The sequence below is a fragment of the Erythrolamprus reginae genome, chromosome 2 (assembly GCF_031021105.1).
Source record: "Erythrolamprus reginae isolate rEryReg1 chromosome 2, rEryReg1.hap1, whole genome shotgun sequence".
In the NCBI taxonomy this organism is placed as follows: Eukaryota; Metazoa; Chordata; class Lepidosauria; order Squamata; family Dipsadidae; genus Erythrolamprus; species Erythrolamprus reginae.
In genome coordinates, this window is record NC_091951.1 from 24,168,667 (window position 1) to 24,192,732 (window position 24,066).

Sequence of the window (24,066 nt, forward strand, 5' to 3'; positions counted from 1 at the left end):
GCAAATGCTGGCTGGGGGATTCTGGGAGTTGAAGTCCAAATATCTTCAAGTTGCCAAGGTTGGGAAACACTTCACTAGAACTAAGCACAAGAACAGTTTTTTCCCAAATGCCATCACTCTACTAAACAAATGATTTCCTCACCGTGTCAAATTATTAACTAAGGCAGCATTACTATTACTATTAGTCTTCTTATCGTTCCCACTTATGACTGTCACTTGTTGCTTGTATCCTTACCATTTATATTAATATTGTTTCCCGATTGTTTATTTGAACCCTGTGAAAATTATTAAGTGTTGTGCCTCATGATTCTTAACAAATGTATCTTTTCTTTCACGTACACTGAGAGCGTATGACCAAAGGCAAATTCCTTGTGTTCCAAATCACACTCGGCCAATAAAGAATTCTATTCTATTCTATTTATGAGATTAATTAACAGCAGTTGCTTGGAAAAGACTGGTTTATCCTTTATTTGAATTTAGGATGACTGCTAAGCAAGACAACTACCAGCCGTTATTATTAAAAAGAATTTTGCAAGGACAATGTTTGTGCTGTGGTCTTTTATCAGGAAACTGGGTCAGAAGAGACACTCATAATCTGGAAGACAAGAAGTTAGTGAGGCTTTTTCAGCTAATTTTTGAGGGCTTTTTTGGCCCAATTTTGATGGATGGGCTGAAAAAAATGGGCTGGAAAAACCAAAAAAGGCCTGAAAAAGACTAAAAAAGGCCCAAAAATGATGTGCAGAGGCTAAAAAACTGTAGAGGGGTAGGCAGGGCATCAGCAATATTCGGTCTGTAAGATGCACATACATTTTCACCCACCTTTTGGGAGACAAAAAGGGTGTCTTATAGTCCAAAAAATATGATAATACAGTGATCCCTCGATTAGCACGGTCTCGATTAGCGCGAAACGCTGCAACGCGGTTTTTCAAAAAATATTAATTAAAAAAATAAAATATTAAAAAATAAAAAATAAGTCCACGCTAGTTCTCTCTCTCTTTCTCTCCCTGCTGCCGGCGTGGTATATGAGAGAGAAAGAGAGAGGCAGAGGTCGGGCGCATTACCGGGAGGTGGAGGCGGCGTGGGGACGCTGGGTGCCGGGGACACCGAGGAGGGGGTGGACGTGGCCTCTCAGCTGCAGAGCCGAACAAGGGCGGAGGCAACGGCGGAGTCCGGCGCTGGGGCCATGCGGGGCCGCTCATCCAGGGGGGCGTGGACTGGCAAGTCGCCCTCCTTTCTCTTTCTTTCTCCAAGCTGCAATACGGCAAGCGGCAAGCGGCAAGTGATCTTGGGGTTTCCCCTTTGCCTGGGCGGCGGGAAGACCAAGGGAAGGTTCCTTCAGCCGCCCAACACCTGATCCGCTCCGCAGCGCGGCAACGGGGAAACCCCATCTTCGGCTCCTCGCTGCTTCCGCGCTGCGGAGCAGATCAGCTGTTGGGCGGCTGAAGGAACCTTCCCTTGGTCTTCCCCGCCGCCCACACGCAAACTCCACCATCTGAGCATGTGCGGCCATGAAAAAAATGGCGCACATGCGCAGATGGTGTTTTTACTTCCGCATCCAGTATAACGCGGAAATCGGTTAGCGCGGGAGGTCTTGGAACGTAACCCCCGCGCTAACCGAGGGATCACTGTACAGTGTTCCCTCAATTTCCGCGGGGGATGCATTCTGAGACCGCCCGCGAAAGTTGAATTTCTGCGAAGTAGAGATGCAGAAGTAAATACACCATTTTAGCGCTATGGACAGTATCACAAGCCTTCCCTTAACACTTTAAACCCCTAAATTACCATTTCCCATTCCCTTAACAACCATTTACTCACCATTATTACTGGTACTCACCATTGAATAAGACACTTAGTGATCCTGATATTTATAAACATAATTATTTATTAACAATAATTATTTTTTTGTTATTTATTTTTCAAAAATTATTAGTTTGGCGATGACACATGACGTCATTGGGTGGGAAAAACTGTGGTATAGGAAAAAAACAGCGAAGTATTTTTTAATTAATATTTTTTGAAAAAACGTGGTATAGGCTATTCGCGAAGTTCGAACCCGCAAAAATCGAGGGAACACTGTATATGATATCCAGAAAAAAGTATAGAACTGTTTCTACATTTTTTATCTCCAACTACAGGTCTAAATCTGCAATGTGTTGACTAAAAAGGACCAGGCCAGTATTTGGCATCTTATTTCTCATCTACAGTCTTAGCGGGAGTTCAAAAATGAAATTCAAATCTTCTCCAAATTCATCAACTTTAGCATAATACAAATTTTCTTATATGTGATAAGGAATTATTAAGGCCTAAAATGCTGTCCACAAACTGGAGAACCAGTCAGTGTTTTTCATGTGACCTCTGGTATATCACCAACTGAAACTTTTGCCACAAACTGGACACTAATTTGATAACTTTTCACTGTGAGTCATCTGGTGACTTATGAGCTGTAATTGTGTAATGAAAGTTTTACCACAATGAGGACATTCAAAGGGTTTCTCGCCTGTGTGAGTTCTCTGGTGTACCACCAGTTGTGATTTCTGACTGAACTTTTTACCACAATGAGGACATTCAAAAGGTTTCTCTCCTGTGTGAGTTCTCTGATGTATTACCATTTGGAACTTCTGATGGAAATTTTTGCCACAAACGGAACACTCATATGGTTTCTCTCCTGTGTGAGTCCCCTGGTGTTTCACCAGCTTGGAACTGTCAATGAAACTTTTCCCACAAACTGGACACTCATACGGTTTCTCTCCTGTGTGAATCCTCTGGTGTACCACCAGGTGTGATTTCTGACTGAATCTTTTACCACAATTAGGACATTCAAAAGGCTTCTCGCCTGTGTGAGTCCTCTGATGTCTTACCAGGTGGGAATTGTGACTGAAACCTTTCCCACATTCAACACATGCAAAAGGTTTCTCCCCTGTGTGAGTTTTTGGGTGAAACAATAGGCTGGAGTTGTGTGTGAAACTTTCCCCAAAATCAGGACATTCAAAGGGTTTCTCTCCTGTGTGAGTCTTCTGGTGTATCAGCATTTGGGACTTATGATGGAATGTTTTGCCACAAACAGGACATTCATACGGTTTTTCTCCTGTGTGAGTCCTCTGGTGTGTCACCAGGCTGGAATTGTCAATGAAACCTCTCCCACAAACTGGACACTCATACGGTTTCTCTCCTGTGTGAGTCCTCTGGTGGATAACTAGGCAGCTTTTGTAACTGAACCTTTTCCCACAATCAGGACATTCAAAGAGTTTTTCTCCTGTGTGAGTCCTCTGGTGTTTCACCAGACTGGAATTGTCAATGAAACTTTTCCCACAAATCGGACACTCATACGGTTTCTCTCCTGTGTGAGTCCTCTGGTGTACTGCCAGTTGTGAACTGTGACTGAAACTTTTCCCACAAAAAGCACACCGATATGGTTTCTCTCCTGTGTGAGTTCTCTGGTGTACCACCAGTTGTGATTTCTGACTGAACCTTTTACCACAATCAGGACATTCAAAGGGTTTCTCGCCTGTATGAGTCCTCTGATGTATTTCCATTTGGAACTTCTGACGGAAATTTTTGCCACAAACAGGACACTCATATGGTTTCTCTCCTGTGTGAATCCCCTGGTGTTTCACCAGCTTGGAACTGTCAATGAAACTTTTCCCACAAATTGGACACTCATACGGTTTCTCTCCTGTGTGTGTCCTCTGGTGTACCACCAGGTGTGATTTCTGACTGAACCTTTTTCCACAATCAGAACATTCAAAGGGTTTCTCGCCTGTGTGTATCCTCTGATGTCTTATCAGGTGGGAATTGTGACTGAAACTTTTCCCACATTGAACACATGCAAAGGGTTCCTTCCTTGTGTGAGTGTATTGGTGAAACACTAGGCTGGAGTTGTATCTGAAACTTTTCCCACAATCAGGACATTCAAAGGGTTTCTTTCCTGTGTGGGTGTTTTGGTGAAACACAAGCCTGGACTTGTGCCTGAAACCTTTACCAAAATCAGGACATTTAAAGGTTTTTTCCTCAGTGTGAATCCTCTTGTGTACCACCAGTTGAGAATTGTGACTGAAACTTTTCTCACAAAGGGTACATTGAAATGTTTTCTCTCCTGTGTGTGTCCTCAGGTGAATCATTAGGCTGGACTTGTGTCTGAAACTTTTCCCACAGTCAAGACATTCAAAGGGCTTCTCAACTGTGTGAGTGTTTTGGTGAATTATTAGGCTGTAGTTGTGTCTGAAACTTTTCCCACAATCAGGACATTCAAAGGGTTTCTCTCCTGTGTGAATCCTCTGATGTACCACCAGATGAGAATTGTGATTGAAACTTTTCCCACAAACAGAACATTGAAAGGGTTTTTCTCCTGTGTGAGTCCTCTGGTGAAGTACCAGGTTGGACTTCTGACTGAAACTTTTCCCACAGTCAGGACATTCATACGGTTTTTCTCCTGTGTGAGTATTTTGGTGAATTACTAGGCTGGAGTTGTGTCTGAAACTTTTCCCACAATCAGGGCATTCAAATGGTTTCTCTCCTGTGTGAATCCTCTGGTGTATCACCAAGTAGGAATTGCGACTGAAACTTTTCCCACAAACTGGACATTCAAAGGGTATTTCTCCTGTGTGAGTCCTCTGGTGTACAAGCAAGTAGGAATTGTGACTGAAACGTTTCCCACAGTCAGGACATTCAAAGGGTTTCTCTCCTGTGTGAGTCTTCTGGTGAAATGCCAGGTTGGACTTCTGACTGAAACTTTTCCCACAGTCAGGACATTCAAACAGTTTCTCTCCTGTGTGAGTCCTCTGATGTCTTACCAGGTTGGAATTGTGACTGAAATGTTTTCCACAGTCAGGACATTCAAAGGGTTTCTCTCCTGTGTGAATTGTCTGGTGTGCCACCAAGTGGGAATTGCGACTGAAACTTTTCCCACAATCAGGACATTCAAAGGGTTTCTCTCCTGTGTGAGTCCTCTGGTGAAGTACCAGGTTGGACTTGTGACTGAAACTTTTCCCACAGTCAGGACATTCAAAGGGTTTCTTTCCTGTATGTGTTCTTTGGTGCATCAAAAGGAGGTAATTTGAATTGAAACATTTCCCACAATCAGCACAATCATATGATTTCTTTTTTTTGTACATCCTGTGGTGTATCACGAAGTCAGAGTTCAGATCGAAACTTTTTCCACAATCAGAGCATTCAAAGGGTTTCTCCCTGTGACTAGTTCTCCAATATATCACCAAGTTGCCACGCTCAGTATATAGGGAGATATTGTAGGGTTTCTCTCCTATGTGGGTTCTTCCATGAATCACAAGGGAGCTGTTCTGACTAAAGCTTTGGCCACATTATTTTGGTTCTCTCCAATGTGGATCATTTTATGCATACTCAGTTGTGATTTGAAATGTGAGTTAGCTGCCAAGCATTCAAATATAAATCACATGACCATGGGAAAGTTGCCATAGTCATATGTATGAAAAATAATGTCAGTTTTTTTCAGTGGTGCTGTAACTCGGAATAATTACTAAATGAGCTGCTGCAAGCCGAGTACTATCTGTAATGCATTCTTGTGTTCCGCATACACTACTTTTTCCAGTTTGAAAATTCTCTTTGATCACTTGTTGGGGAACAATAATTTTGGGGTTTTCTGAAGGAAATGAAAAATATTTTGCATTCTGGCGTGATGGGCTTTCCTTTTTAAGGCTGCTTGTTATTGTCAGTTGTCTGGAGTGCTCTTATTGCCATCTTCTTTGTCTACAAGATTCAAAGAAAAAAGTAACTTAATTGTGGTTGCCGAAGATGTGAAAAAAGAAAAAGAAAACCATATACAGTGGCACCTCTAGTTACAAACTTAATTCGTTTCGTGACCAGGTTCTTAAGTAGAAAAGTTTGTAAGAAGAAGCAATTTTTCCCATAGGAATCAATGTAAAAGCAAATAATGTGTGCGATTGGGAAAACCACAGGGAGGGTGGAGGCCCTGTTTCCTCCCAGAAGATTCCTAGAAAGGCCCCATGGAGGTTTCTACCTGCCTTTTCCGGCCTTGTTTCCTCCCAAGAGATTCCTTGAGAGGCCCCACAGAGGCTTCTCCCTGCCTTTTCTGGCTGTTTTCTCCCAGGAGATTCCTAGAGAGACCCCACAGAGGCTTCTCCCCGCCTTTTCCGGCCCTCTTTTCTCCCAGGAGATTCCTAGAGAGGCCCCATGGAGGCTTCTCCCTGCCTTTTCTGGCTGTTTTCTCCCAGGAGATTCCTAGAGAGACCCCACAGAGGCTTCTCCCCGCCTTTTCCGGCCCTCTTTTCTCCCAGGAGATTCCTAGAGAGGCCCCATGGAGGCTTCTCCCCGCCTTTTCTGGCCCTGTTTCCTCCCAGGAGATTCCTAAAGAGGCCCCATGGAGAATTCTCCCCGCCTTTTCCGGCCCTCTTTTCTCCCAGGAGATTCCTAGAGAGGCCCCACAGAGGCTTCTCCCCGCCTTTTCCGGCCCTCCTTTCTCCCAGGAGATTCCTAGAGAGGCCCCATGGAGGCTTCTCCCCGCCTTTTCCGGCCCTGTTTATTCCTAGGAGATTCCTAGAGGGGCCCCACAGAGGCTTCTCCTCACCTTTTCCGGCCCTGTTTCCTCCCAGGAGATTCCTTGAGAGGCCCCACAGAGGCTTCTCCCTGCCTTTTCCGATTACAGTTTCAGAAGCTTGGGTTTGAAAGAGGAAAATGATTCTTGAGAAGAGGCAAAAAAAAAATCTTGAATACCCAGTTCTTACCTAGAAGTTTGTAAGTAGAGGCATTTGTAGGTAGAGGTACCAATGTACATTAAAGGTAAAAAACAAATATGCCACAATGGTAAAACAACATCTTATATCAGCTATGATTTTTCTGACCGATTGAAGATTACTGAGATCCAAGATCACATTTGCAAACAACCCTGAAATTCTCTTGTTGACTTGGGTCAATACAAATTCCTACCACGTTTCCCTGAAAACAAGACAGGGTCTTATTTTGTTTTGACGCCTGAAATATGACCTTGGCCTTGTTTTTGGGGTGTGGGGGTGTCTTATTCTTTTGCGGGTGCAGGAAGTGGCGAGCATGGGACTGGATGTCCTGTCGCCATCATCTCCTCTGTCTCTTCATCCTGCTTTGCAAGGCAGCTGGCCGGCGCTGGCCGGACATGTCCCACCGGTGCTGCCTCATGGAGGAGGACTTTGCAAGGCTTTTTATGCCACTGCACACATGAACTGCAGCTCCGTCATGAGATTCGTCATACCAGCGCAACTGGTTTCCTGCCACTAGTGGCTGTGCCAATATGTTGAACCTCATGGCAGTGCTGCCACACAAGACTTAGTCGACGGAACCCGGAGAAGGCCAACTCTGTGGGACCCTATCGGTCGCTGGGATTCATGCAGTAGCAGGCGGTTCCGGAGGTACTCTGGTCCAATGCCATGCAGGGCTTTAAAGGACATAACCAACACTTTGAATTGTGATCGGAAACTGATTGGCAGCCAGTGCAGGCCACGGAGTGTTGTAGAAACGTGGGCGAGTCTGGGAAGCCCCACGATGGCTCTCGCGGCCGCATTCTGTAGGATCTGAAGTTTCCGAACACTTTTCAAAGGTAGCCCCATGTAGAGAGCGTTGCAGTAATTGCCCCAAGCCTGGCAACATAGGTGAGTCTTAAGACTCTTATGGAAGGCAAGGAGGGTGGGGGCAGTGCGAATCTCCAGGGGGAGCTGATTCCAGAGGGCTGGGCCCCCCACAGAGAAGGCTCTTCCCCAGGTCCTGCCAAGTGACATTGTCTGGCTGATGGGAGCTGGAGAAGGCCGACTCTCTGGGACCTAATCGGTCGCTGTAATTTCTGCAATTAAGATGAATACAACGTATAACAGAATAATAGAGTTGGAAGGGACCTTGAAGGTCTTCTAGCTCAACCCTCTGGTCTACCATTTCAGACAGGTGGCTGTTGAATCTCTTTTTGAAATCCTCCAGTAATGGAGCACTGTTATCCTTAGGAATGTTCTCTTTAGTTCTAGGTTGCTCTGTCTTTCTGGTTAGTTATCATCCATTTGTGTGGGGGTGGGTGGAGGGGGGGGGTGTTGGTACTTTGGAAAATAGTTTGATTGTCTTTATCTTTACAGGACCCCAACAAATACTGGAACAATGCTGTCATGTCTCCACTAGACTAGATGTACCCAAAGATGAAGGTGGTGCTGTGGATATTGCCTACCTGGACTTCAGCAAAGCCTTTGATACGGTTCCACATAAAGAGCTGATAGATAAATTAGTGAAGATTGGACTTAATCCCTGGATAGTTCAATGGATTTGCAGCTGGCTGAAGCGTAGACATCAGAGAGTTATTGTTAATGGAGAGTATTCTGGGCAGAGTCAGGTTACAAGCGGTGTGCCACAAGGGTCTGTTCTGGGTCCTATTCTTTTTAATATGTTTGTGAGTGACATAGGGGAAGGTTTGGTAGGGAAGGTTTGCCTATTTGCCGATGACTCTAAAGTGTGCAATAGGGTTGATATTCCTGGAGGCGTCTGTAATATGGTAAATGATTTAGCTTTACTAGATAAATGGTCAAAGCAATGTAAACTGCAGTTTAATGTTTCCAAATGTAAAATAATGCACTTGGGGAAAAGGAATCCTCAATCTGAGTATTGTATTGGCAGTTCTGTGTTAGCAAATACTTCAGAAGAAAAGGATTTAGGGGTAGTGATTTCTGACAGTCTCAAAATGGGTGAACAGTGCAGTCAGGCGGTAGGGAAAGCAAGTAGGATGCTTGGCTGCATAGCTAGAGGTATAACAAGCAGGAAGAGGGAGATTATGATCCCGCTATATAGAATGCTGGTGAGACCACACTTGGAATACTGTGTTCAGTTCTGGAGACCTCACCTACAAAGATATTGACAAAATTGAACAGGTCCAAAGACGGGCTACAAGAATGGTGGAAGGTCTTAAGTATAAAACGTATCAGGAAAGACTTAATGAACTCAATCTGTATAGTCTGGAGGACAGAAGGAAAAGGGGGGACATGATCGAAACATTTAAATATATTAAAGGGTTAAATAAGGTCCAGGAGGGAAGTGTTTTTAATAGGAAAGTGAACAGAAGAACAAGGGGACACAATCTGAAGTTAGTTGGGGGTAAGATCAAAAGCAACATGAGAAAATATTATTTTACTGAAAGAGTAGTAGATCCTTGGAACAAACTTCCAGCAGACGTGGTAGAAAAATCCACAGTAACTGAATTTAAACATGCCTGGGATAAACATATATGCATCCTAAGATAAAATACAGAAAATAGTATAAGGGCAGACTAGATGGACCATGAGGTCTTTTTCTGCCGTCAGTCTTCTATGTTTCTATGTACCATTCTTGGTAAGTTTTAGCCTCCAGCACTCGAATTACCAAAGATGCATTTTCTGTTTCAGACTTTACCAATACTTGTGATGCTCCATTTAAACAATGGCAAATGATAATCTCTAAGTACATATTGTAAGAGCCTATGGAAACAGGATGCTTGGGTTTATCAGATTTAAAATTGTACTTTGATCCTTGTTGTTTTACCTGGCAAAAAAAGTGGATGACTCTTCAAATTAAGAGGTTACTTGAGCAAGAGGGACATGAATTAGATTTTGATTGCACAATTATTTATGGTATGATATAAAGGCAATGAATTTTGAAAATACAGTGTTCCCTCGATTTTCACGGGCTCAAACTTTGCAAAACGTCTATACCACGGTTTTTCAAAAATATTAATTAAAAAATACTTCGTGGTTGGCCCTCCCCCATACCACGGTTTTTCCCGCCCGATGACATCATATGTCATTGCCAAACTTTCGTCTGCTTTTAAAAAACATTTTTTAAAATAATCTTTAATAAATAAACATGGTGAGTAATAATCTAAATGGTTGCTAAGGGAATGGGAAATTGTAATTTAGGGGTTTAAAGTGTTAAGGGAAGGCTTGTGATACTGTTCATAGCCAAAAATAGTGTATTTACTTCCGCATCTCTACTTAGCGGAAATTCGACTTTCGCGGGCGGTCTCGGAACGCATCCCCCACGAAAATCGAGGGAACACTGTATAAAGAAGAGCTTTTTATCATTTATGGTGGACATCTGACAAAACAAAGAAATGTTCATGTAAGATGTACACCTTAATACAGAAGACTATTAAAGTGAATATAAAAAGAAAAGCAGATACAGTGGTACCTCTACCTAAGAATGCCTCTGCTTAAGAACTTTTCTAGATAAGAACTGGGTGTTCAAGATTTTTTTTGCCTCTTCTTAAGAACAATTTTCTACTTAAGAACCTGAGCCCCGAAAAATTCCTCAGGAAATTTGAGAGCGACACAAAAGCCCGGCCTGTTTCCTGCCAATCCTGGGTTTCTATCTCTGGCGCAGTGTATGGGAGGCAGCCTCGCGCCGGGTATATGGGAGGCGTGTGCTTCTCCTCGCTGCCTCAGAGTCCCTCTTTTTTTTTTTAAGCCTTAAAGTTTTGGATTTTTTGGATTCCACTCACCTCACCTTCTTCCTTCAGCAGCAACTGTCCTCCTCCTCTTCCTCCTCCTCCTCCTCCCACCCAAATTCTGAGCTTTTATTTCTTTCTAATGGGTTTGCATCCATTATTTGCTTTTACATTGATTCCTATGGGAAAAATTGCTTCTACTTACAAACTTTTCTACTTAAGAACCTGGTCACGGAACGAATTAAGTTTTTAAGTATAGATACCACTGTAGTTTATTTTAGATTTAATAGATAAAGAACTTGGAAAAAAATGAAACATTGATGTCATGTCAATGGAAAAATAGAAGAATATTTCCATCTGTCCGTCCATAACCCTTGGGGGGGGGAATTATGGATCCCCTCAGAGAGGGTCCCCAACTTGGGCGTCCTCCTCGATCCACAGCTCACATTAGAGAACCATCTTTCAGCTGTGGCGAGGGGGACGTTTGCCCAGGTTCGCCTGGTGCATCAGTTGCGGCCCTATCTGGACCGGGACTCACTGCTCACAGTCACTCATGCCCTCATCACCTCGAGGTTCGACTACTGTAACTCTCTCTACATGGGTCTATCTTTGAAAAGTGTTTGGAAACTTCAGATCGTGCAGAATGCAGCTGCGAGAGCAATCATGGGCTTCCCCAGGTATGCCCATGTTACACCAACACTGCGCAGTCTGCATTGGTTGTCGATCAGTTTCCGGTCATAATTCAAAGTGTTGGTTATGACCTATAAAACCCTTTATGGCATCGGACCAGAATATCTCTGGGACCGCCTTCTGACGCACGAATCCCAGCGACCGGTTAGGTCCCACAGAGTTGGCCTTCTCTGGGTCCCGTCGACTAAACAATGTTGTTTGGTGGGACCCAGGGGAAGAGCCTTCTCTGTGGTGGCTCCAACCCTCTGGAACCAGCTCCCCCCGGAGATTAGAACTGCCCCCATCCTCCTTGCCTTTCGCAAACTCCTTAAAACCCACCTCTGCCGTCAGGCATGGGGGAATTGAAACACCTCCCCCTTGCCCATGTAGTTTTTGTGTATGATTCGATTGTGTGTTTGTTTGTTTTTATATATTAGGGTTTCTTTTTTGGACTTTTTAATTTATATTTCTATAAAACTGTAATTTATATTTCTAAATATTAGATTTGTTACTATGTACTGTTTTTTACCATCAAAAACGCACAACAAAGAATGTCCTTTCTGCGCCAGCTCAGAAAGCTCAAACTGCCCAAGGAGCTGCTGATACAGTTCTACAGAGGAATCATTGAGTCTGTCATCTGCACCTCTATAACTGTCTGGTTTGGTGCTGCAACCCAACAGGACCGACACAGACTTCAGAGGACAATCAGAACTGCAGAAAAAGCAATTGCTGCCAACCTGCCTTCCATTGAGGACCCGTACACTGCACGAGTCAAAAAGAGGGCGGGGAAAATATTTACTGACCCCTCACATCCTGGACACAAATTGTTTCAACTCCTACCCTCAAAATGTCGCTACAAAGCACTGCACACTAAGACAACTAGACACAAGAACATCTTTTTCCCGAACGCCACTCTACTAAACAAATAATTCCCTCAACACTGTCAGACTTTCTACTAAATCTGCACTTCTATTCTACTAGTTTTTCTCATCATTCCTATCACCCATTTCCTCCCATGTTGACTGACTGTAACTTGTTGCCTATATCCTAAGATTTTTATTAATATTGCTTCTTCATTGCTTATTTGACCCCTATGACAATTGTTAAGTGTTGTACCACATGATTCTTGACAAATGTATATTTTATTTTATGTACGCTGAGAGCATATGCACCAATTCCTTGTGTGTCCAATCATACTTGGCCAATAAAATTCTATTCTATTCTATTCTATTTTATTGTGAGCCGCCCCAAGTCTGCGGAGAGGGGCGGCATATAAATCCAATAAATCTAATCTAATCTAATCCCAAAGGATCTTTTTAGTTGAACCTGGTTAATACATGGATAGAGCACCAATAGGAAATGCAGTGCTTGTTGGCTAGACAAGGAAGTAAAAAATCAAAAAGACACAGCAGCAGATCACTGTGATATTATTGCCAAGAAAACATAACAGGGTCCATAACAGAAAAAAAAAGTTGAAAGGGACCCTGAAAATCTGTCAGTACAACCCATTGCTGAAGCAGATGCCCTGACAAGAATGACAATTTTATTACCCAAAAGATAGAGGATGGAGTGTTTCTCAACCTTGACCACTTTAAGACGTGGGGTCTTCAACTCCCAGAATTCCCCAGCCAGCCATGCTCAATTTTGGGAGTTGAAGTCTACATGTCTTAAAGCAGCCAAAGTTGAGAAACACTGAATTAGCGGGTCAGATTTACTGGACTTAATACTAAGAGAGAAGACATGAAAAAGCAACAAACATATTTGGGGGCTTGAGGCTAAAACATATAAAGATGGTTGCAGGAATTGGTTATATAGAATAGAAGGAAGAGGAGTGAAATGCCAGCAGTCTTCCAATATCTGAGGGGCTGTCACAAAGAGGAGGGGCTCAACCTCTTCTCCAGAGCATCTGAAGGCAGAAATGGAAACAATGGGTGGAAACGAATCAAGGGGAGAAGCAACCTAGAAACAAGGAGACATTTCCTGACTGTGAAAACAATTAACCGGTTTTCCTGCAGAGGTTGTGGCTGCTCCACCACTGGAAGCTTTCGGGAAGAGACTGGACAGCCATGTGCCTGAAATGCATAAGGTCTCCTGCTGGAAAAGGGGGCTGGACTGGATGACCCCAAAGATCCCTTCCAACTGTTCTTCCGCAATTCTAGTTGCTTCTCTGCTTCCACACCGTGGAGGGAACCAAACAGCCTGAGTTGCTCCCGGATTCTCCTCCGACCTGCCCTCAACTCACCTTCCAGCTGATGCTTCGACCCCAGGAAGAGGCGAGGGCGCCTCTCTACACGCCACCCTCCTTTCGTGTTCTGTGAATGTTCCGGAAATGGAAGTTCTTTTGTGTTTCGCCTCTCCCTCGATTCTTTCTAGCAATAGAGCATTCGATGGTTTTAACTCCTTGAAAGTCAGCCAGAGGGGGCCGCTATTGTACTGTTGGCTTTCTAGTCACAGATGCTGCCATCTCGCGATAAGAGGCCGAATAACAGGTTTGTCCCTTCTCTACCGATGCCACGGGCCAGCTCGCCTCACTCAATCATTGATACGTGCTGCTATCAATCATTTTCAGACTCCTAGCAAACCTATCTTTGCAGCTGAGCCAAGTGAAAGTATACATTAGCTTGTGAAGATTAGCTGTAGGCTTCCTCTTTTCTGTGGCAGTCCTTCAAATACTGAAAGACTTCACCGGGGGAGGGGTTTTCTCCATTTTTTACTGCCAGTTCTGCGGGCGCGGCTTATTCCGGGATCCTTGATAAACATATATTACTACATGTTTATTCTCTTCAATGTGTATGGTATATTGCAGTGTTTCCCAACCTTGGCAACTTGAAGATATCTGGACTTCAACTCCCAGAATTCCCCAGCCAGCATTCGCTGGCTGGGGAATTCTGGGAGTTGAAGTCCAGATATCTTCAAGTTGCCAAGGTTGGGAAACACTGGTATATTGGACAAAATAAATAAATAAATAAGTAAAAATAATAAAATAAAATAAATCATCATGTGTCGTAATCTCCCCCCAGAGATTAGGGATTGCACCCACCCTCCTTGCCTTCAACAAACTTCTTAAAACCCACCTCTGCCGTCAGCCATGGGGGAATTGAGAAATCTCCCACTGGCCTATATAATTTATACATGGTATGTTGTGTGTATGTCTTGCTTTTTTAAATAAGGGGTTTTTAGAGACCTTTTAATATTAGATTTGTGATACATTGTTTTTATTATTGTTGTGAGCCGCCCCAGTCTGCGGAGAGGGGCGGCATACAAATCTAATAAATAAATAAATAAATTATGAAACATTTATTACATTTTTAAGACCCTACAGAACAGTAGTGTGTTTCCTCCATCTCAGCCTCCCGAAATTAAAAACCTTCAGTAAGAATATCTTGCAGGTAGCACTGCTAGCACAACCCACCACTTTGCTGTAAAGAGGCCTAGGGGAACAATCCACTTTGCTAAACAAACAAACAGATTCTGATGCAGCCATCCCCGGGGTGGGGGCGACTCTTATTTTCGTCAGCATGAAGTACAAAGAGTGCATTGACCCCTGCTGCTGCTACCCCCAATCCCCAGAGGTCCAGCACAGCCTCGCTGTGTCCACTCAGGGTTGCTTTCTCTTCTCCCTTCCCAGGTCTGCGCTCAATTGTAGATAATCTAAGGTTAAAGGTTTTGGGGTTAGGAGTAGAAGTGGGAATAGAGCTACAAATATCTCTCTTTTGTCTTGATCCTGATTTAGATCCATGATTTCCTCCCGGTGATTAAAAGGATTGGGGTTTTTTAGATTGTTTTTAATATTAGATTTGTTTACATTGTCTTTTTATATTGTTGTTAGCCGCCCCGAGTCTTCGGAGAGGGGCGGCATACAAATCTAATAAATAATAATAATAATAATAATAATAATAATAATAATAATAATACATTACAGTGATCCCTCGATTTTCACGGTCTCGATTTTCGCGAAACGCTATACCACGGTTTTTCAAAAAATAATAATTAAAAAATACTCCACGGTTTTTTTTCTATACCACAGTTTTTCCCACCCGATGACGTCATACGTCATCACCAAGAGTTACTTCTCTCTCCCTTTCTCTTCCTTTTTCTCTATCCTTTCTACCTCTTACTCTTTCTTTCTCTCCCTCCTTCATTCAATTTTCTCTCCCTCCCTTTCTCTCTCTTTCCTTTCTCTCCCTCATTCCCTGTGCCTGCCCTGCACCACCCAACAGGGACGGACAGCCCCCGATCGTCGGTTTGTCGCCCTCCCCCCACAGAGGGAGATCGGGCTGCGAGGGCAGTGGATTCGCATCCCCAGCCACCGGCTTGGATTCCTCTCCCTGCGGCATTGGGCTGCCCTGCGTCGCTCACGCGCTCGACTGCGGTGGCTGCTTTGGCGGGGAAGGAGGAGTTTGGGGAGAAGATAAAGGCAGCGGGCAGCAGCTGAGGCGAAGTGAGGTGAAGGCGGCGAGGAGTGGCGAATAACAGAGCAGCTCGCGCCCGGTGGGGTCTCTTCTCCCCAGCCAAAGGAGGAATGGCTTGTGTGTGTAACATATTTCCGCTGATAAGGAAAAGGATCGGGCTGGTGGGGGCGGCGAATCCACCTCCCCAGCCAGACAGAGGGAAATCGGGCGGGCGGGGGGTAGCGGCGAGGAGGCCGGAGGCGCTGGGTGGGTGGCCGACATTAAATACAACCATTGCCAGCCTCTGAACTTTCGTCGCTTCCCGCCTCCACCTGCAAGCCCTTGCGCGGCTATGGAAAAAGGGCGCACATGCGCAGATGGTGTTTTTACTTCCGCATCACTATACCACGGAAAATCGATTATCGCGGGAGGTCTTGGAACGTAACCCCCGTGATAATCGAGGGATCACTGTAATATTATTAGAATAGAAGTCTTTATTGGCCAAGTGTGACCGCACACACAAGGAATTTGTCTTTGGTGCCTATGCTCTCAGTGTATATAAAATGAAAAGATACATTTGTCAAGAATCTTGTGTTATGATCTTGTAGGTAGTCTCTGGTGCAGACCTATTTTTTAAAATTTTCGATTCTTTAAAATAAATAGATATTTTATATGTGCAAAATCTGAAACTAGGGGCAGTAATATAGTTCATAGGTGAACCGTCTCAAAATTGTTTAGGAATGGGTTGTTTCAATTCAGTTTAAAGTCCTAATATTGTCTACTAATGCAACATGTAGCTTGATACCATCCATATATCATATGTAGGTCTCAAAGTGAAATATAATTCTCTTTAGATTTTTTAGAAATGTCTAGATAATTGTCTAGATAATAATCAAGATCACATGAAGTGTTAATACCACTTTATAAGGCCTTGGTAAGGCCACACTTTGAATACTGCATTTGTCCCAAAATTTGGGGCAAATGGTATGTGTGGTTGAATAAGAAAAATAAAACTAATTGAGATTAGTAGTATAGAGGTGACATAAATGCAATATTTAGAACTCTACAATAGGGTAGAGATACAATAGAGTGAGTTAAATATTATTGTAATTAACACTATAAGTATCAACATGCTAAATACTACTGGTGAATCTTACATTAGACAAAGCAATAAAACGTATTACAAAGATAGATTAAATAAAGATACATAAAACTACACAAGATTATTAAGAATTTATGTTGAAAATTTGGAAGTTGGGAGAGAAACTAATTGTTTCTCTTGTTTTTATAGTATAGCAAGAGTCATAGTTATAATAGTACATATACTCCGAGTCTTCAGAGAATAATAATAATAATAATAATCATCATCATCATCATCATCTCAGCGGACATTTGAAAACCATCAGAATTGACAAAATCTCCATCTGTCAATTGCAAAAAGCTGCTTTACTGGGATCGGCAAACATAATTTGCCGCTACATCACGCAGACCTAGGTGCTTGGGAAGCGCCCGACTGGTGACGAAATACGAAATCCAGCATAGTGATCTCGTTTGCTGTGTTGTATTGACATAATAATAATAATAATAATAATAATAATAATAATAATAATAATAATAATCCTAGGTGCTTGGGAAGCGCCCGACTGGTGACGAAATACGAAATCCAGCATGGTGATCTCGTTTGCTGTGTTGTATTGACATAATAATAATAATAATAATAATAATAATAATAATAATAATCCTAGGTGCTTGGGAAGCGCCCGACTGGTGACGAAATACGAAATCCAGCATGGTGATCTCGTTTGCTGTGTTGTATTGACATAATAATAATAATAATAATAATAGTAATAATAATAATATACATGCTGGTACCTTTCTTTTTTTCTCTCTCTTTTTTTCTTTTATGCTTTTTAGTTTCTTTTTGGTTTTTTTCTTGTTTTTTTGTTTTTTTGTTCTTGTCTTTTGGTTCCTTTTTTATCACTTTTGTATTATGAATATATATGTATATATATATATATATGTAGATTGTTCTGAGTTTGGGTTTTGCCCCGTTTAATATTTTGAGTGTCTTTGCGACGTTTCGGTGAAATCACATTCACTATCATCAGGCTGAAGTTGCAAGCTTCGTGCTGCTGTAAATATAGTTTAATAGTGTAAATATTACACGGGGCAAAACCCGAACTCAGAACAATCTACATACATATACCCGTGAAAATCTAAGAAAACAAATATATATATATATATATGTACCCTGTATTTCTGTTTTTAAGTATTTCAATAAAAATTATATTTAAATAAAAACGATAGGCCCCTTGTGGGAGATTTTAAAAAATGTGTGTCTTACACTCTGAAAAATCCAGTAATATACAGGTGAAACTAAAAAAATTGGAATATCTTCCAAAAGCTCATTTATTTCAGTAATGCAACTTTAAAAAGGTGAAATGTAATATATGAGACAGACTTATTACATCCAAGGCAAGACAGTTCAAGCCATGTTTTGTCATAATTGTTGTGATATTATGGTGTACAGCTCATGAAAACCCCAAATCCCCCATCTCAGAAACTTAGAATAATACATGTGATCAATATCGGACCTCTGAAAAGTATAAGCATGCACTCAGTACTTGGTTTGGGTTCCTTTCGCAGCAATTACTGCCTTAATTGCTGCGTGGCATGGAAGCTATCAGTTAGTGGCACTGCTGAGGTTTTATGGAAGACCAGGATGCTTCAATAGCCGTCGTCAGCTCTTCTGAATTATTCGGGCTCATGTCTTTCCTCTTTCCCATAGATTCTCTATGGCAGTGATGGCGAAGCTTTTTTGTCTTGGGTGCCAAAAGCACGTGCACACACACTATCGCACCTGCGCGAGTGCCCACACCCATAACTCAAAACCAGAGGAGAGCAAAAATTGCCTCCCCAGGCCCCACGGAGGATCTCTGGAGACCAGAAACAGCCCATTTCCCAATTTCTGGTAGGAACGGTAGGCCCATTTCTCACCCTCCCTAGGCTGCAGAGGTTTCCCTGGGGCCTGGGGAGGGCAAAACACCCTCCCCCATCCCCCAGAGGCCCACTGTAAGCCAAAAACGCCCTCCCAGGGCCTCTCTGTGAACCGAAAATGAGCTGACCAGTGCGCATGTGCGTGATGGAGCTGACCTAGGGCAACAGCTCGCGTGCCAGCAGATATGGCTCTACGGGCCACCTATTGCAACTGTGCCATACCCTGTTTCCCCGAAAATAAGTCACCCCCAAAAGTAAGACATAGGAGAGATTTTGTAGAATTGCCTAATATAAGGCATCCCCCAAACGTAAGATGTAGGAAATGTTTCGTTTCGCAGCATTCACGAATGGAACATATATAACACTGCTGTCCATAAATTGCATCCCAAAACATTGCATCAATCAGATTTAAAACACATCCAACACCCATCCAACATGGGGCATGGGGTGAGGTATCATCAATATGCCGATGATACCCAGCTATACATCTCCACCCCATGTCCAGTCAACGAAGCAGTGGAAGTGGTGTGCTGGTGCCTGGAGGCTGTTGGGGCCTGGATGGGTGTCAACAAACTCAAACTCAACCCAGACAAGACGGAGTGGCTGTGGGTCTTGCCTCCCAAGGACAATTCCATCTGTCGGTCCATTACCCTGGGGGGGGAACTATTGACTCCCTCAGAGAGGGTCCGCAACTTGGGCGTCCTCCTCGATCCACAGCTGACATTGGAACATCCTCTTTCGGCTGTGGCGAGGGGGGCATTTGCCCAGGTTCGCCTGGTGCACCAGTTGCAGCCCTATTTGGACAGGGAGTCACTGCTCACAGTCACTCATGCCCTCATCACCTCGAGGTTCGATTACTGCAACACTCTCTACATGGGGCTACCTTTGAAAAGTGTTCGGAAACTTCAGATTGTGCAGAATGCGGCCGCGAGAGCCATCGTGGGGCTTCCTAGATTCGCCCACGTTTCTGCAACACTCCGCGGCCTGCACTGGCTGCCGATCGGTTTCCAGTCACAATTCAAAGTGTTGGTAATGAGTCTAATGACCTTTAAAGCCCTACATGACATTGGGCCAGAATACATCCGGAACCGCCTTCTACCACACGAATCCCAGTGGCCAATAAAGTCCCACAGAGTTGGCCTTCTCCGGGTCCCGTCGACCAAACAATGTCGTTTGGCGGGCCCCAGGGGAAGAGCCTTCTCTGTGGTGGCCCCGGCCCTCTGGAACCAACTCCCCCCAGAGATTAGAACGGCCCCCACCCTCCTTGTCTTTCGCAAATTACTTAAGAACCACCTTTGTCGCCAGGCATGGGGCAGTTAAGTTATCCTTTTCCCCTAGGCTATTACAAGTTATGTATGGTATGTTTGTGTGTATGTTTGGTTTTTTATAATAAGCGTTTTTTAGTTGTTTTTATTAATTGGATTGTTCATGTTGTTTTACCACTGTTGTTAGCCGCCCCGAGTCTGCGGAGAGGGGCGGCATACAAATCCAATAAATAATAATAATAATAATAATAATAATAATAATAAAATAATGCGGCTGCGTGTTTGGATGCATTTTTGCTGCAGCAGGATACAGGATACAATTCATTGAAAAAGACATCCCCTGAAAATAAGACGTAGCACATCTTTGTGAGCAAAAATTAATATAAGACGCTGTCTTGTTTTCGGGGAAACACAGTAGGTTTGCTATCACTGTTCTATGGGCTCAGGTCAGGCGATTTTACTGGCCAATCAAGCACAGTAATCCCAAGGTCACTGAATCAGGTTTTGGTGCTTTTGTCAATGTGGGCAGGTGCCAAGTTCTGCTGGAAAATTGAAGTCAGCAACCCTATAAAGCTCATCTGCGGAAAGAAACATGAAGTGCTCCAAAATCTTCTGGAAGACAGCTATGTTGACCCTGGAGTTAATGAAGCACAGTGACTCTAAAGTGTGCAATAGGGTTGATATTCCTGGAGGGGTCTGTAATATGGTAAATGATTTAGCTTTACTAGATAAATGGTCAAAGCAATGGAAACTGCAGTTTAATGTTTCCAAATGTAAAATAATGCACTTGGGGAAAAGGAATCCTCAATCTGAGTATTGTATTGGCAGTTCTGTGTTAGCAAAAACTTCAGAAGAGAAGGATTTAGGGGTAGTGATTTCTGACAGTCTCAAAATGGGTGAACAGTGCAGTCAGGTGGTAGGGAAAGCAAGTAGGATGCTTGGCTGCATAGCTAGAGGTATAACAAGCAGGAAGAGGGAGATTATGATCCCGCTATATAGAATGCTGCTGAGACCCCATGCCTGGGATAAACATATATCCATCCTAAGATAAAATACAGAAAATAGTATAAGGGCAGACTAGATGGACCATGAGGTCTTTTTCTGCCGTCAGACTTCTATGTTTCTATGTTTCTACAGTGGACCAAAATCAGCACATGGCATAGCTCCCCAAATCAACACAGACTTTGGAAACGTCACACTGGACTTCAAGCACCTTGCTGTGTGTAACTCCCCATTCTTCCTCCATCCTCTGGGTCCTTGGTTTCCAAATGAGATGCAAAACTTTCCACAGTCATTCAAATAATTTCTCTTCTGTGTGAGTCCTCTGATGTCTTACCAGGTTGGAATTGTGACTGAAACTTTTTCCACAACCAGGACACTCAAAGGGTTTCTCTCCTGTGTGAGTCCTCTGGTGCCTCGACAGACAGGAATTGTGACTGAAACGTTTTCCACAATCAGGACATTCAAAGGGTTTCTCTCCTGTGTGAATAATCTGGTGTGCCACCAAGTGGGAATTTTGCCTGAAAGTTTTCCCACAATCAGGACAGTCAAAGGGTTTCTCTCCTGTGTGAGTCCCCTGGTGTCTCAAAAGGCTGGAATTGGCAGTGAAACTTTTCCCACAAACTGGACACTCATACGGTTTTTCTCCTGTGTGAGTCCTCTGATGGCTCACCAGATGTGAATTGAGACGGAAACTTTTCCCACAAAGACTGCATTGAAATGGTTTTTCTCCTGTGTGAGTCCTCAGGTGTATCATCAAGTGAGAATTGTCAATGAAACGTTTTCCACAATCAGGACATTCAAAGGGTTTTTCTCCTGTGTGAGTCCCCTGGTGTCTCACCAGGCTGGAATTCTCAGTGAAACTTTTCCCACAAACTGGACATTCATATGGTTTTTCTCCTGTGTGAGTCCTCTGATGGATCACCAGGCTGGAATTGAGACTGAAACTTCTCCCACAAAGGCAACACTGGAATGGTTTCTCTCCTGTATGTGTTCTCAAGTGTACCACCAAGTGGGAGTTTAGACTGAAACTTTTTCCACAGTCAGGACATTCAAAGGGTTTCTCTCCTGTGTGAATCCTCTGATGAACCAACAGGTGAGAATTTTGATTGAAACTTTTCCCACAATCTGGACATTCAAAGGGTTTCTCTCCTGTGTGAGTCCTCTGGTGATGTACCATGTTTGACTTCTCACTGAAAGTTTTCCCACAATCAGGACATTCAAAGAGTTTCTCTCCTGTGTGAGTCCTCTGATGTCTTACCAGGTTAGAATTATTACTGAAACCTTTTCCACAATCAGGACATTCAAAGGGTTTCTCTCCGGTATGATTACTCTGGTGTTCTACCAACTGGGAATTGCGACGGAAACTTTTTCCACAATCAGGACATTCAAAGAGTTTCTCTCCTGTGTGAGTCCCCTGGTGTCTCACCAGGCTGGAATTGTGACTGAATCTTTTTCCACAAACAGGACATTCAAAGGGTTTATCTCCTGTGTGAATCCTCTGATGCACCACCAAGTGAGAATTTTGACTGAAACGTTTCCCACAGTCAGGACATTCAAAGGGTTTCTCTCCTGTGTGTGTCTTCTGGTGAAGTACCAGGTTGGACTTTTCAGTGAAACATTTCTCACAGTCAGGACATTCAAAGAATTTCTCTTCTGCATGAGTCCTCTGATGTCTTACCAGGTTGAAATTTTGACTGAAACCTTTTCCACAATCAGGACATTCAAAGGGTTTCTCTCCTGTGTGAATACTCTGATGTACAACTAACTGGGAATTTTGACTAAAACATTTCCCACAATCAGGACATTCAAAGGGTTTCTCTCCTGTGTGAGTCCTCTGATGTCTTATCAGGTTGGAATTGCGACTGAAACATTTCCCACAAACTGGACACTCATACGGTTTCTCTCCTGTATGTGTTCTCTGGTGCATCAGAAGGAGGTAATTTGAAGTGAAATATCTCCCACAATCAGAACAATCATATGATTTCTGTTTTGTGTACATCCTCTAGTGTATCATGAGGTCAAAGTTCAGACCAAAACTTTCCCCACAATCAGAGCATTCAAAGGATTTCTCCCGGGTTTGAGTTCTTAATGTATCCCCAAGTTGCCATGCTCAGTATATAGGGAGATGTTGTAGGGCTTCTCTCCTACGTGGGTCCTTCCATGAACCACAAGGGAGCTGTTCTAACTAAAGCGTTGCCCACGTTAGTATTGGCTCTTTCCAATGTGGATCATTTCGTGCATACTCAGTAGTGATTTGAAATGTGAACTAGCTGCCAAGCATTCAAATATAAATCACGTGACCATGGGAAAGCTGCAATAGTCATAAGTATGAAAAATGGCCATAGGTCATTTTTTTTCAGTGATGCTGTAACTCCGAACAGTTACTAAATGAACTGTTGTAAGTTGAGGATTACCTGTCATGTATCCTTGTGTTCCGAATACTCTATTCTTTTCAGATTGCAATTTCTTCTTGATCATCTGCTGGGGAAGGAGGAGAATTTTGGAGTTTTCTGAAGGAATGAAAAATATTGTGTTTACTGGCTTGATGGGCTTTCCTTTTTAATGTTGCTTGTTATTCTCAGTTGTCTGGAGTGTTCTTATTGCCGTCTTCTTTGTCTATACAATTCAAAGAAAAGAGTAACTTTAATTGTTTATAAAATGACTGCAGAAGATGTCAAAAAAGAAAACTATATACATTAACAATTAATCAGTGGAACAACTTGTGGAAGTTTTGAATGCTCCAATACTGGAAGTTTTAAAGAAGATGTTGGATAACCATTTGTCTCAAGTAGTGTAGGTTTCCTGCCTAAGCAGGGGGGTGGACTAGAAGACCTCCAAGGCCCCTTCCAACTTTGTTGTTCTATATTCATAACGTCCCAAATGGTCCTCAACAGGGCCTTTTTAGTTCAAGTGGTTATTAGTTTAGTGGTTATTATATGGGATTAGCAATAGGAAAGTACCGTGCTTGTTGATTACTGTAAAATAATCAAAATAACACAGTGGCTGAACAATCCATTATTGTCAAAGGTCCATAACAGAACTAGAGAGTTGAAAGGGCCCTTTGAAATCTTCTAGTAGTTCAATCCCTTGCTTGAGCAGGAGACCCTGACAAAAATGACACCTTTATCACCCAAAACATACAGGATAGAATTAGAACGTCCACTATACTGGACTTAATACTTACTAAGAGAGAGGAAATGAAAGAGCAACCAATGTCAGCAGTCTTCCAATATCTGAGGGGCTGCCACAAAGAGGAGGGGCTCAACCTCTTCTTCAGAGCATCTCTAGGCAGAAATGGAAACAATGGGTGGAAGCGAATCCAGGAGAGAAG

At 43.1% G+C, this 24,066-nt stretch overlaps 1 protein-coding gene across 1 annotated transcript; it reads right to left on the reverse strand.

Annotated features, from left to right (window-relative positions):
• Positions 1-1,837: 1,837 nt before the first annotated feature.
• LOC139159257 (zinc finger protein 850-like) lies at positions 1,838-24,066 on the reverse strand. The gene is made up of 3 exons (XM_070736594.1): positions 23,920-24,066; positions 21,032-23,351; positions 1,838-5,304 (listed from the first exon to the last, which is right to left on the reverse strand). Exons 2-3 carry the CDS (start codon positions 22,732-22,734, stop codon positions 2,397-2,399), a joined length of 4,611 nt encoding a protein of 1,536 aa, XP_070592695.1. The 5' UTR covers positions 22,735-23,351; positions 23,920-24,066; the 3' UTR covers positions 1,838-2,396.

Coding starts and splice junctions, on each gene's coding strand:
- LOC139159257 (XM_070736594.1), bottom strand. CDS start 22,734: ATGTACACAAAACAGAAATCATATGATTGTTCTGATTGTGGGAGATAT. Junction 5,305..21,031: donor CACACAGAAGAGAAATTATT/TGAATGACTGTG, acceptor ATGTGGCCAAAG/CTTTAGTCAGAACAGCTCCC.